The sequence below is a fragment of the Phoca vitulina genome, unplaced genomic scaffold (assembly GCF_004348235.1).
Source record: "Phoca vitulina isolate PV1807 unplaced genomic scaffold, GSC_HSeal_1.0 scaffold18, whole genome shotgun sequence".
Classification (NCBI taxonomy): Eukaryota; Metazoa; Chordata; class Mammalia; order Carnivora; family Phocidae; genus Phoca; species Phoca vitulina.
Genome location: NW_022589721.1, coordinates 33,608,739 through 33,622,701, shown reverse-complemented (window position 1 = coordinate 33,622,701; position 13,963 = coordinate 33,608,739). Strand labels below are relative to the sequence as shown.

Sequence of the window (13,963 nt, the reverse complement as noted above, 5' to 3'; positions counted from 1 at the left end):
TGATGCGCACACCACTGGGCCAGGCAACCTTGTGCCCCTGGAAGACCACTCTTCATCCCTGGGCTTCCTCCCTTTCCTCCTGGGATTCCCCTGTGCACGGAGAGATTAGCCCCGTGGTGGCCCACCTGCCTTCTGGTCTCATGTTCCAGGAGGCAGGTGCTTGGCAGATCAGGTTGAGTATGGCCTCTGCTCTGTCCACTGAGTGACCTTGGGCATGGAGACGGACAGCCTGATGTCATTTTTGTATTCTTCAATTTTTTATTTCATGACAATGGTACGTTCACAAGCAGTTGTAAGAAATGATTCTGGGCATCCCTGGGACCCTTCCTCAGTTTCCCCCGTGGTGACATAGGTGTCACACCCAGGATACGGGCGTGGGTGCAGTCCAAGTGGATTCCATCACCGAGGGGACCCCTCACGCCCCCTGCCTGCTGCCCCCGCCCCTTAACTCCTGGGAACTGCTCGTCCGTCCTCCTTGCTCTAATGTCATTTAAAGAATGTTATATAAAAGGAATCCTATAGCGTGTCACGTCTGGGGACTGGTTTTGTCCTTTGGTGTGGTTCCCTGGAGATTTCTCAAGGTTGCTACACGTATCGGTAGCTTGTTGGTTTTTATTCCCGCGTCCTGTTCCGCGGCATGGATGGACCGCAGTGGAGCTCTCCCGGTGTCCTTGCAGTGTAGTACTTTGAGTGGTCCGTGTAGTTCGACAGTAGAGCCACGTGGGGAGCATGCAGGTGAACGTAACGAGTCTCGCCTCGCAGCCGGCCCGGCCCCACCTCCGCGGGTGACGCTGGTCTCGCGGTCTTACACGTGCTGCCACGTATGCATGAGCGTGTGTCAGCCACACACACATGCAGACGTTCGTGTTTTTCCTTTGTCTCGCGCAAGGCACGTGATGACAGATTTGTTCACCTTGGTTTTTATTTCTCCCCCTACCGAATAAAATGTCCTGGAAACCTTTCTGTATTGGTACAGAGAGCTTCTCTTTTTCTTTTTGACAGCCGCAGAATACTTCAAGCATGGAGGGGCTGGAACGAATTCAGCAGCCCTTTGCTGACGGCACCCGAGGTGATTTTCAGTCTTTGCCTGTTACGTAAGGAACAGCCTCGTTCCTATGTCACTTTGTACACGTTTAAGTGGACGGTATGTGTGTAGGACGAGTGCTTTGACGTGCAGGTGCCGGCCCAGAGAGCCGCACACCGCCGGACTGCCTCCACAGTTGGTGTGCCGAGTGTTTGCGCCCCCACCCCCCGGGGGGGCCCTGCCTGCCGCGCCGGCAGCGATCAGGCTTCGATAGGGACACATCTGGATTCCCTTCAGTGGGAATGGGTTTGGTATCTTTTATATCAAAGAGCCATTTGTATTTTCTTTGTGAACTTTCTGTTCCTTTGTTCATTTTTTACAAACGGTGTTGTTGATCTTTTTCCTATGGATTATGGAAATTAGCTCTTTGAGTGTCAGGTGAATTAGGTTATGTGCCTTCTGCTTTGGTTATTGTTTGTGATTTGCCACGTAGAAGCTTTTATGTGGTTGCATTCATCAACTTTTCGATCATGGCTGTGGATTTTGAGATAGCGTTAACAAGGGCTGCTTTTCTTCACGTTTAAAAAGGTCCCGTGTTTTCTTCTGGTGTTCACTGCTGTGCTTGCAGAGTTTTCAGTCATTTGTCCTTGATCGTGGTGTGCGGTGTGAGGTAGGGGTCTGGCTGACTCTTTCCCCAGATTTTACCAGTAGTCCCAGCCAAGTGCTGACATGATGAGTTTCTTCCTCATGGTTTTAGGTTCTAGCTGAGTTGTGCTCTAAATTCCCATTTGTATTCAGATTTTTTTTAAATGTGTTTTTTAACAATAAGACCACTCAGCATGAGGTCTTCCGTCTTAAATTCACGTGTGCGCTAGGCCTTGCTCACTGGAGGGGCGGCGCTGCATAGCACTGTCTTGACCGTATTCGTCTTGCTTGACTGAAGCTTTGTGCCCGCTGATGAGCAGCTCCCCGTTTCTCCCTGCCTTAGACTCTGCCAGCACGCCACTCTTGACTCTGGATTTGGCTATTTTAGATGCGCCATGTCAGTGGAATCGTGCGGTGTGTGTCCTTCTGTGATTGGCTTATTTCACTGAGCATATGTCCACAAGCTCATCCATGTTGGCGCACGTTGAGGGGTTTTCTTCCTTTTAGAGGCTGAATAATACTCCAGGCCATGGAGGTGCCCCATTGTGTGCATCCATTTGTCTGATGATAGACATTTACATTGTTTCTGTATCTTGGCTCTCGTGACCGATGCTGCAGTGAACATAGGAATGCTCCTATCTCTTTGAGATCCTGATTTCAGTTCTTTTGGATAAATACTGAGAAGTGGAATTGCTGGATCATATGGTAGCTCTATTTTTAATTTTTTGGGGAACCTCCATACCGTTTTGCATAGTGGCCATGCCATTTTGCATTAACAGTGTGCAAAGGTTCCAATTTCTCCACATCCTTCCTAACGCTTGTTAGCTTTCATTTTTTTTTTTTTGATAATCGCCATGCAGACAGATGTGAGGTGATATCTCATATTGATTTTGATATGCATTTCCCTGATGATTACTGATGTTGAACATTTTTTTCATATACTTGTTGGCCGTTTGTATGTCTCTTGGAGAAATGTCTGTTCGGGTCCTTAGCCCTTTTTGTAATTGTGTTACTATTTTTTACCCTTGCATTGTAGCAGTTCCTTGTAGGTTTTGGAGGTTGACCCCTTATCAGATCTATGGTTTGCATACATTTCCTCCTATTCCTCATGTGCCTTTTGCTCTAGCGCTTCTTTCCTTGGCTTTGCAGAAGTTTTTTTAGTTTGATGTTGTCCCACTTCTCTGTTTCTGTTTTTGTTGCCTTGTGCTCTAGGGAGTCATTGCCAAGACCGATGTCAGAGGCTTCTCCCTGAGGTTTTCTTCTAGGAGTTCTACAGTTTGGGTCTTGCAAATGTTTGAATATTTAATTTTGAGGTGATTTTGTGCACAGTGTAAGATAGGCTCCAATTTCATTTTTTTCATGCACATCTTCATTTGTAAAAGAGACTTTTCTTTCCCCGTGTGTGTTTGTAGCACCCTTGTTGAAGATCAGTTGACCGTAGATGTGTGGGTTTACTCCCGGGTTCTCTGTTCTCTTGTGTTGGTCTTCATGCCACTACTATACTGTTTTAATTATGGTGGTTGTGTAGTATATTTTAAAGTCAAGATATGTGATGCCTCCAACTTTTTTGTTCTTTTTTGAGATTGGCTGTATTTGTTTTCTATAGGTTGTTCCTGTTGTCTCTGTGAGCAGTTGTAGCCACTATTTTAATTATTAACCCCTTATACTATGTTTTAATATCTCAGAAAACTTACTGCTTGTTTTGTCATAATTTTGGGGGGGCTGTTCTAGATTGTTTATCTTTTTATATGGACTTTGAATTAGCTTGTCTGTTCTTTACCCAATCCTTCCACCAAATACATATGCACACACCCAGAACCCCCAAACTGGATTGGTTTTGGGTTGGAATTGTGTTAAAACTGTACATAACTAGGGATAAGTGACATCTTTGTGATCCAAGACTTCTGTTCACGGTGTGGTTTGTCTTCCCACTCAGTTTGGTCCCTTTTGCATTCTTCTCCAGTATCGGCATGCTTTCTTTGTTTTGCGGGAAGTCTAGGCTTTCTTACTGTTACTGTGAGGAGTCTTTCCTGTGCTCTGTCTGCGTGAGCACGTGTGGATGCTGTTGATTTCCGTGTAAGACTCTGTCCCCCGCTACCTTACTGAATTCTCTTGTTCACTTAGTTATTGTGGGTTCTTCGGTCTCTGGTGTTAGCAAGCAGTGACATTTAACCTTCCCGTCCAGTTTTTTTTTTTTTTTTTTTTTTTAAGATTTTATTTATTTATTTGAAGATAGAGTGAGTGAGAGAGCACACGAGCAGAGGGAGAGGGAGAAGCAGGCTTCCTGCTGAGCAGGGAGCCCGATGTGGGGCTTGATCCCAGGACCCTGGGATCATGACCTGAGCCCCAGGCAGATTCTTCACTGACTGAGCCACCCAATCTCCCCTCCCTTCCAGTTTTTATACTCCAGCTTCTGCCTGTTACCCAGCTCTGGGGGCTAGATCCTCCCGTGGAATGGGGACGAACCACGGTGTTAGTGGTGACTGTTGGGTGCTGCTCTTGGCATTTTCTCATCAAGCAGGTATATCTTTTGGGCTGAGATGGATGTTTCATGTGCCAAGCAAGAACCTGTCCTTCCCTCTTCTGTTGAGTGTTTTATTTTTTTAAAGCAAAAATCACCGCTGAAATTAGTCAGTTCCCTTTTAAGAAATCATCTTTCGGGGGGGCCCTGGGTGGCTCAGTCGGTTAAGTGTCCGACTCTTGATCTCAGCTCAGGTCTTGATCTTGGGGTTGTGAGTTGAAGCCCTGTATTGGGCTCCATATGGGCATGGGTCCTACTTAAAAAAGATCGTCTATGGGATGATCATAGGACTTTCTTTGGATACAAAAATATGCATGATGGAGTTGCTCATGGTGAGGCGTTCTTGGATTCCTTGAATGTACTTCATGTGGTCTGATATGTTATTCTCATAAGGGGCCACTGGACACTTGTTGCTCATGTTTAATTTAGCGCCTGTGTACTGCTCTTTGTAAGTGAAGTTGATCGGTGATTTTCTTTCTGGTGTCTGCTTTGTCCAGGGTTTGCTGTCAGTGCTGCAGTTGATTCATAAAGGTAACTTAGAAATCTTACGTGTTCTTAGGGGCACCTGGGTGGTGGGTAAGCGTCTGCCTTCAGCTCAGGTCGTGATCCTGGAGTCCCGGGATCGAGCCCCATGTCGGGCTCCCTGCTCAGCGGGGAACCTGCTTCTCCCTCTGACCCTCCCCCTGCTCATGCTCTCTCTCTCTCAAATAAATAAATAAAATCTTAAGAAAAAAAAATCTTATGTGTTCTAAGAACAGTTTCTTTTTTTTTTTTTTATTTGCAGAAACTCAGCAATGTTCTTTCTGTAGTTACTCAGTTTTGACATTCTTTGCACTGGTTGTTTTTAAAAAAGAACAGTAGAACAGCATTGAATTCCCTAGCCTTTAAAAGGCGGGTAGAGCTCCCCTGTGAAACTGTGGGGGCCTGGTGCTTTTTTGTTAGTTTGTTTTGTTTTTGTTTTGAGGAAGAGAGTTCTTTTTAAATTTTCTTTTTTGGGGTCAGTTTTATAAATTACATTTTCCTAGGAAAGTGTCGGTCTTATCCAGGTTGTCACATTTATTCATGTAGACTGGAGTAAAATGGTCTCTTATGACTCTTTTAATTTGCTTGGTTTCTGTGGTTATTTTCTTCTTCTTTGCTCGCTTTGTTGCTTGGTTGCGTTAGCTAGGACAGTTGACCCTTGAATGAAACGGGGTCCAGGGATGCTGACACCCTGCACAGTCGAAAATCTGCGTGTAGCTTGAACCTCCCCAGAAACTTAACTAGTAATGGCCTCGTGTTGGCTGGAAGCCTGACTGATAAACAAATAGCAGATCAACACGTATTTTGTATGTTGTACATATTGTATGCTATGTTCATACAATAAAGTAATCGAGAGAAAAGAAAATGTTATTGAGAAAGCCAAAAGGAACAGAAAATGCACTTAGAGTGCTGCAGCGTAAAAGTCCCTGTGTAAGCAGATCCATGAAGCTCAAACCCATGTTGCTCGAGGGTCAACTCTAGTTATTATTTTATTGTTTGTGTTTGTCTTCAAAGGTTCAGCTTTTGGGTGTTTTTATTAAATTAATTTTCCTGTTTTTCTACTTTTTTTTAAAAAAAGATTTTATTTATTTGACAGAAAGAGAGCACAAGTGGGGGGGAGGGGCAGGAAGAGAGGGAGAAGCAGGCTCCCTGCTGAGCAGGGAGCCCGACGTGGGACTCGAAACCAGGACCTGGAGATCATGACCTGAGCCGATGGTGGACGCCTAACCGACTGAGCCACCCAGGAGCCCCTGTTTTTCTGCTTTTTCATTCATCACATTTTGCTTACAGTTAACTTCTTTTGCTTTTTCTCAGTTTATCCTTTTTCTTAGGTGTGTGATTAATTGTATGCTTGATTCATTTGTTCACATTCTTTTCCAAAAAGTGTTTGATTATTTAAGAGCTTTTTCTTACTTTTGGATTGGATATGTTTTCCATAACATTGCTGTCTGGAAGTTCTGTAATTTCGGTTTGTATTTTCGTTTTTGGTCCAAGAGTTGTTTAGGAGCAAGTTTTAAAATTTCCAAGTGAAGTGTCTTTCGATGTATTGGTTTTGTTATTTTTCATTGCATTTTGAGCAGAGAATACTGCTTTTTCTGGGTTTCATGTGGTTTTCCTTGTGGCCCTGATACGGAGCCAGCTTTCATCACTGTCTCACGGCTGCTTGAAGAGACCTGTTTCCTAACTCGGGTGGACAGAGGTTGGTGTGGGTATCAGTCCGTTGTACCACCTCAGTGGGGTCATCTGGGTCACGTGAGCCCTTGGTTTTTGTCCTTGTGCTCTGCTGTGGTGTCTGCCGTTGGCACGTTTCTGTCTCTTTCTCCTTGCGTCTCCTGTGAATGTTGGCTGCTCTGTGACCTGATGCAGAGCTGTTTAAAGCTATTTTATTTTTATTCTGAATTGCACCTGTTAGTATCATCAAGTGCTCTTCTTTGTCTCGTTTCTATGTTGTCTGCTTTAGGGTCATGACCTGTGGTGTTTTCTCTGGTTTGCACTTGCCTGGCATGCCTTTGCCCATCCTTTTATCCCTGACCCTTTTGAATGACCTCAGATGTGTCTCACCTGCCGCATGAAGTCAGATTTAGCTTTGTGATCCAATCTGAGAGTCTTTTTATTTTTAAAATTTCACTAGAGAAGTTAAAGTAATTTACAATAGTTGGCAGGTTAAATGTATTTGATTTTAGTTCTGTTGTGTGTGTGTGTGTTTAATATCTTTTAGTATCTGGTGTGTTTTCTTTTTCTCTCTCTTTTTTTAAAGTTTATATAGTTCTGACATTTAGGAGAGTCTGTATCTGTCTTCAGTGTTACCTTTGTCATGCTATCTCATGTAATGCCCTTAGCACTCCGTCTGTGGGGGCCACTTATAAGGACCCTTTGTGATAGGCAGAACGTTATCTCCCCCTGCCCTCACCCCTCCCCCAACCCTTTGCCCCCAAGAGCCGCCCTCACCCCTGAAACCTGTGAGCACGTTCTGGTACATGGCGGAAAGGGAATTTGCAGCTGTAATTCAGGCTGTGGTCCTTAAAAGAGCTTATATTGGATTATCAGGGTGGAGGGGGCTCAAAGTGATTATTTGAGCCCTTTTTAAAAGCAGAGAACTTTCTCCAGCAAGACGTGAGAGAGATTCCAAGGGTGGGAAGGATTTGAGGTACAGGGCCGGGTGCGAGGGCCACAGAGGAGCCTCTGGCCCCGGGCTGACCAGCTGACGGCCAGCGCAGAAGGCATGACCTCAGCCCTCTGGCTGCAAGGACCTGGTTCAGCCGGGCTCCAGGATGACTCCCAGAGCCCCAGGCAGCCCAGCCCAACTCCTGAGTTGCAGAAACTGTGAGATGGCAGATCTGTGTGCTCTCGCTGCCAAATTTGTGGTCATCTGCTCCGCTGCAGGAAGAGACACATGCCCCTTCTGTGGGCTTGATGACCTTTCTGTGCTTTGTGTTCTTCCCCTCACTAGGTTGTAGTCAGTGTAGTTCATTCCCTTTCTGCGTGTTTCCCTTCGTAGTGCTAATACTTGTGTTTTGTTAGGGAAATGCCAGCTGTAAATGACATGCTTTGGCTGGGAGTTCTTACTGACCAGGCGATGGGCTGCTTGTTTCTCCTGTCCTCTCCCTCCGTGTTTACTCGTCCAGTCGCTTCTCCAGAGTCAGGCATGTTATCTGCGTTTGGTCAGTCCAGCCCCACGTCTGTCTGTCTTGCACCCCCAGGGACGTGTGCTAAGTGCTCCCTGCCCTCTAGATCACGTTCCCCTGTCGCCTCGGACGCCTGCAGATGCTGTCTCAGAATGGCTGCTCAGCCGGGGCCTGCGTGTTCTGGGCGTGGGGGGCGAGGTGCCCGTTGAAGGAGTCCTTGACCATCGTTCCTGTGGGTCCTGTAGCGGCCCCTCCACTGTCTCCTGACTCGGGGTGTCACTTTGCAGCGGCCCCAAGCCTGCTGGTTCGTGTCTCTTCTTCCCTCCGGGTGACATTGCTCCCGTTTCTGTCCTTTGTGATGCTTCTCTTTCCTTTGTTTTCTGAGTTGTGCCCGCTCAAGGTTCTCTCTCTGAGCGAGCTCTTGTAGCTCTGCTTTGACGACTTCCTGTGTAGTTGCTTGTTACTTCTGCGTTTCTGGGCAAACTGCTCTTGCTCTGCTTCATGTTGGGGTGTGGGTGTCCCTCACCTCTTGGAAGGCGTCACTGCTGTGTTCCGTGTCCCTCACCCCCACCCTTAGTGTCTCTGGGTCAGTGCTAGGCTATTCTTCTCTCACTGTTCTTTTTAAGAAACTTAAAATCTTTTTTCTTATTGCAGTAAAATACACATAACATGAAGTTTACCATTATAACCATTTTTTAAAAGATTTTATTTGTTTATTTGAGAGAGAGTGCATGTGTGTGTGCTCGCGTGCTCGTGAGCAGGGGGAGGAGCAGAAGCGGCCGGAGAGGGCCAGGGAAAGAATGTGCCGCAGACTCTGCACTGAGCAAGGAGCCTGACCGGGGCTCGATCTCACAACCCTGAGGTCATGACCTGACCTGAAACCAAGAGTCAGACGCTTAACCCTCTGAGCCACCCAGGTGCCCTGGTTTTTTTTTTTTTTTTTTTTTAGGTAAATGGCACCCAACATGGGGCTCCAAGTCATGACCCCGAGATCCAGCGTCACACGCTCTGCTGCCTGAGCCAGGCGTCCCCATTATAACCGTTTTTAAGTGTGTGGTTCTGGGCATTAAGCACATTCACATTGGGACACCATCACCATCATCCATCTCCAGAACTTTCTCATCTTCCCAAACTGACACTCTGTCCCCGTTACACTCCCGCTCCCCGTGCCCCTCTCCCAGCCCCTGGCCCCACCATCTGCTCTCTGTCTCAGACTCTGATGCCTCCAGGGACCTCACATGAGTGCAGTCGTATGGCATTGGTCCTTCTGTCTGGCTGTTTCCATTTCGCATGGTGTCTTCAAGGTTCGTCCGTGCTGTAGCAGGTGTCAGAATGTCCTTCCCGCCAGCGTGGATGGATCACATTTCACTTGTCCGTCCATCCGTCTGTCCGTCCACACTGGAGTCTCCCACCCGCTGCTGCCGTGAATGACGCTCTGTGAACATGGTCGTACCGACATCTCTTCTGTCCCCTCCTTCCATTCCTTTGGGTTTTTGCCCTGAAGTGGAGTTGCTGGATCATATGGAAATACTGTTTTTACTTCTTTAGAGGACCCGCACACTGTTGTCCCCAGCGGCTGCACCCGTTCGCACCCCCACCGGCAGCGCACGAGGGTTCCGGCTTCTCCACGTCCTCGCCAACACTCGTTGGTTTCTGGGGTTTTTGGCAGTAGCCGTCCTGCTGGGTGCAAGGTGGTGTCTTGGGGCTGTGGTCCGCATTTCCCTGACGACGGGTGATGTGGAGCGTGTGTTGGAGTGTCTGCCAGCCGTCGGAGGGAGTGGGCGAGGCCCTCTGCCCACACGGGATAGGACTGTTTGTTCTTCCTGTTGTCGGGTCTCAGGAACTTTCTTTATGTTCCTGATGTTAATCCCTTATCAGATACACTTTGCAGACATCCGTTCTTGTTCTCTAGGCGGCCTTTTCATTCTGCTAATGGTGTGTCTGACACACACAACTCTTTAATTTTGATGACGTCCGATCTATCTATGTTTTCTTTTCTTGCCTGTGGTTTTGGTGCCAGACCTGAACAGCCACAGCGACATCCGGTGCCACGGAGCTGTTGCTCTGTGTTTGTCTCTGGAGTTTTACAGTTCCATCTCCTTCATTCAGGTCTTTGATCTCTTTCTGCATTGACTTTGTGTATGGTGTTAGGTAAGCGTCCACCTTCGTTTTTCTGCACGTGGATGTCCAGGGTCCCAGCACCATTTGTTGGGGAGACTGTCCTTGACCTGTTGAGTGGTCCTGGGGCCCTGGTTGGAATCATTCGACCACACATGTGACGGTGTGTTTCTGGGCTCTCTGCTCTGCGCCACCGGTCCGTGTGTCTGTCTTTACACCAACACCACAATGTCTCGATGCTGTAGCTTTATAGTAAGTTTTAAAATCAGGAAGTGTGATACCTCCAGTTTTGTTCTTTTTCAGTATTATTTTGGCTATTGAGAATTTATTGTTCATTTTGGAATGAATTGTTTTTTTTCTGGATCAGCTCTTTGTAAGAGTTCTCCCTGCCCACTTTTCAGGAGGCGGGGCATGGGGACCTAGAGGTGAGCAGCCTTTGGGGGCTCCTTCCTCAGCTGCTGCCACAGAGGCAGATGGACGTCCGCAGGGGAGTCCGTCCCCGCAGGGGAGCCCATCCCGCAGGGGAGCCCGTGCCGTGGGGGAGCCCGTGCCGCGGGGGAGCCTGGCCCCACGGGGGAGCCTGGCCCCGTGGGGGAGCCTGTGCCACGGGGGAGCCCATCGTCGCGGGGGAGCCCATCCCCGTGGGGGAGCCCGTGCCGCGGGGGATCCTGGTCCCGTGGGGGAGCCTGTGCCACGGGGGAGCCCATCGCCGCGGGGGAACCCATCCCCGCGGGGGAGCCCGTGCCGCGGCGGATCCCGTCCCCGTGGGGGAGCCCGTCCCACAGGGGAGCCTGTCTGGGCAGCTCTCTGTCGTCCCAGCTTCTCCTCTGCTGCAGCCTGAGCAACCTCTCTGGGGGCCCCTGACCCCAGCCCTACTTGCCCAGCTCTGCTCTCGGTGGTTCCGGGTCAGCCTATAGTGCCCAGGGAACGTATTTGGCAGGTGCTCTCCGAGACCTCCCACCACAGCCACGAGCATACCGTGTGTCCTCCTGCAAGGGCCGTGCCCAGCTTCACCTGCTCTCGGTAGCCTGTACCTATGTTGTGGGGCCTGCAAATTGTATTTGTTTCCTGCTTTCTCTAAATGCGATGTCTGAGCTTTTAAATTTTTGTTTGATTACTTTTGGGGGTTCATTCTCCTCATCATCTTAATGTGATTTCTAGAAGGAAGTAGGAAAAACTCCTATTCAGTAATCTAGAACTGTGAGAAGGGCAACAGGACAGTGTGGTCCCCATGCGTCTGGTGCTGACACTTGCTGAGGACTCATGCACACCCCAGCTCCCAGGATGGCAGGCTCCCAGCCCTGCAGGGCTGAGCCCAGGCTGGGAGAGAGGATGGTCCAGCGGCTGGCGTGGGCCTGTTGCATTCAGCACCGTGGACAGCTCGAGAGTGTCCCTGCAGGAGCCTCTGACCCCAATGGGGCCTCGTCCTGGGCGGCCCGTCCTGCCCACAGGGATGCCTCCTCCCTGCAGACCCCAGGGGCGAGCGGCCGGAGGTGCAGGGCTGTCCTGGCACTCATTACCAGCAGGTGGGGTGTGCAGTCAGGGGAGGGCTGTGGGGCGGGTGAGGGAAAGCTCTCCTTTCGCCAGGCGGCCCCTCTTAGGTGGGTCTGCATTTTCAGTGCTGTGGTGAAGAGTGTGGGCTTTGGGGGCCTGGCCCATGCCTGCTGCCTGCCCCTACCCCTCTGTGATTTAACTCTGCCATGGCCCCACCCCCCCACCTTCCCTGAGACCTTGCTCCAGCTCTTGCCCCCTTCCCGTAGCGAGGGTCCTCTCCTCCTTAGTTGTAACCTGCTAAAGTTATTCCCGTTAAAACAACAAACAAGCTGCTCCCAGCCTCCCATCCCTGAGCACCACTGCACCCTGCTGTGAGGGAGGACGGGGTGCTCGTGGTCCGGGTGGTGGCCCTGCGGTGGCCGGCTCATGGGGACAAGACGCTGCTGCTGGGGGTGATGGCAGGTGGCAGGGGGTGATGGCAGGTGGCAGGGCCAGTGCCCGGGGAGGCTTCCTGGTGGTCGGACGCAGCAACCTTGGTAGGGTCATCCTGCTGTTGGTGCTGCTCCCAGCGGGGCAAAGACCCGGGGCAAAGCCGCACCCTGGACACATACGTTGTCGATGGTGGTGTGATGGTGCCTACTGGGAGAAGCCGCCCAGGCCCGTGTCTCCTCTGCTCACCTACATGGGGCTGAGTGCCCCCACTGCCCCGTATCCTCCCTCCCCAAGGAAGAAGGTGCTCCGGGCGTGGGGTCATACAGGGTGTGCCGTCAGGAGCACAGTTCTATGTGTGTGCCCTGCGACCGGGGTGGGGACTCAGCAGCACCATCAGGGAGCCCCTCTGCACCTGGCCACACACGAGGGGACCTGGGGCTCTGTGGTCTTGTGGAATGTTCTTACTGGTGCCCGTGGCCGTCCTTCCTCGCTGGCCTCCTGTGACTTGGGCTGTCTTCTTGCTCCTTTGCTGCCCCCGTCCTGGGAGAGGGCTCAGCGGTTGGAGCAGGCCGCTGGGCAGTGGGCAGAGCCAGGCCTGGAAGCCTGGCCTCCTGTGGCCTTCCTGAAGGAGCGGAGGGAGGGGTGGGGTGGGGGCGGCACGGCAGGTGGAGAGAGAGAGGGGCATGCGTGGCTGCCGTCCTGAGCGCCCCTTGGAGCCGTCAGCAGTCCTGTTTCTCCGTGGCCCGTTCTGGGCGCTGTTCTGTGAGGTGGCTGGGGTCCTGGCTGGCACCGGTGTGACGCGGAGGCCTGGTTGCTATGACGACATCCCGAGGCATGCCATTGCAGCTCCCCCAGCTGGCCCTCCTCTGCCTCGGGCTCTGTGGTGCGCACGGGCGCGTGGGGCCGAGCATCTGGCCTGGGTGTACATGGGGGGCGGAAGAAGTGGGTCGGGGATGGCGGCCTGAGAGTGGGTGTGGGCAGGAACTGGGGCTCTGTGACCCGGGGTCTCTGTGGCCAGACGCACTAAGCTTAGGGAGGTGAGGGTGTGTGCCCAGGTCACCTGCGGGAGGGGACTGGCCCCGGCCTGCAGCCAATTCTCCCCCTGAAGAAAACAAAATCAGCGGTCATGACTGACCCACATCTCTCTTGGTGTGCCCTCCCCCAGGCAGGGGTCTGGGTTCCCGCCGGCCTGAGGCGGCAGCATGCCGTGGGAAGAGGGTGCGCCGGCCTCTGTCTGTCTGTCTCCAACAGCCAGTCTCTGGCCACACGCGGGCGCCGTCTTGGCAGACGGATGGCCGGGGTCCCGCTTCTGCCCAGTCGCCTGGTGATCCTGGGCAAGTCTTACCGCCTGGCCTCCACAAACGGTCACATGTGCCCAGGACCTGGGAGACGGCTGTGCCTGCTTGTGGGAATGTCTGGGGAGGCCTTGTCCGGCCTGTCCCGTCCCAGCGGCTGTGTCTGTGGTGTTCCTGTGGGGAAGCCACACGGAGGAGACGAAACGAAGCTCCTGCCCTCAGTCTCCCTCCCTGCCTGCCTGCGAGAGCCACCCCTGCCGCTCCAGACACCCTGACCTCCACCTCGGCTCCTCGGAGGGCACTGGGCCTCCAAAACGGAGGCTGCGTTGGGTTGGGAAGGAGAAGGCTCAGGGCCTGGGCACCTGGCCTTGGGAGTTAGTCACTCATCCGCAGACATTTACCGAGTGAGCCGGGGCTGGTGGTGCGGAGGTGGCTGAGATGGCCCCGGCCTGGGGCCGCCGTGGCTGCAGGGGCTGCCTGGGAGGGCAGTGCAGCTTGGTGAGCTACCTGGGGACAGAGAGGAGGCTCTTCAGATGCAGGGGAGGAGAGCCTGGACCCCTCCCCTCATCTGAGCAGCTAGCCCTTCTCAGGTGTTTCGGGGGACTTCCACAGGCGTGGGTGGTCTAGGCTGGGTCTCTAGCCAGGGTCTTCTGGCCCCGGGGAGCCATAGCAGCCTCTAGTCCCAGGGTTGGCGGCGGAGGCCAGCCCGCTCCTGGAGGTGAGGCTGGGTGGGGATCCCAGGGTGGGGAGCCCTGCTGCTGACGCCTGTGGGGACCCCGGGGTGGGG

At 51.8% G+C, this 13,963-nt stretch overlaps 1 protein-coding gene across 3 annotated transcripts in view; it reads left to right on the top strand.

Annotated features, from left to right (window-relative positions):
• The first annotated feature begins 268 nt into the window (after positions 1-268).
• Positions 269-13,963, top strand: part of TSNARE1 (t-SNARE domain containing 1) — a 144,814-nt gene continuing 131,119 nt past the window's right edge. For 2 of the 3 annotated variants that reach the window (XM_032415702.1, XM_032415701.1), the window contains exon 1: positions 274-1,069. In XM_032415702.1, the coding sequence (XP_032271593.1) occupies positions 1,021-1,069 (49 nt within the window). In that variant the 5' untranslated portion in view covers positions 274-1,020. Of the gene's footprint in view, positions 1,070-13,963 lie in introns of all 3 variants that reach the window. The other variant, XM_032415700.1, reaches the window with a different exon arrangement.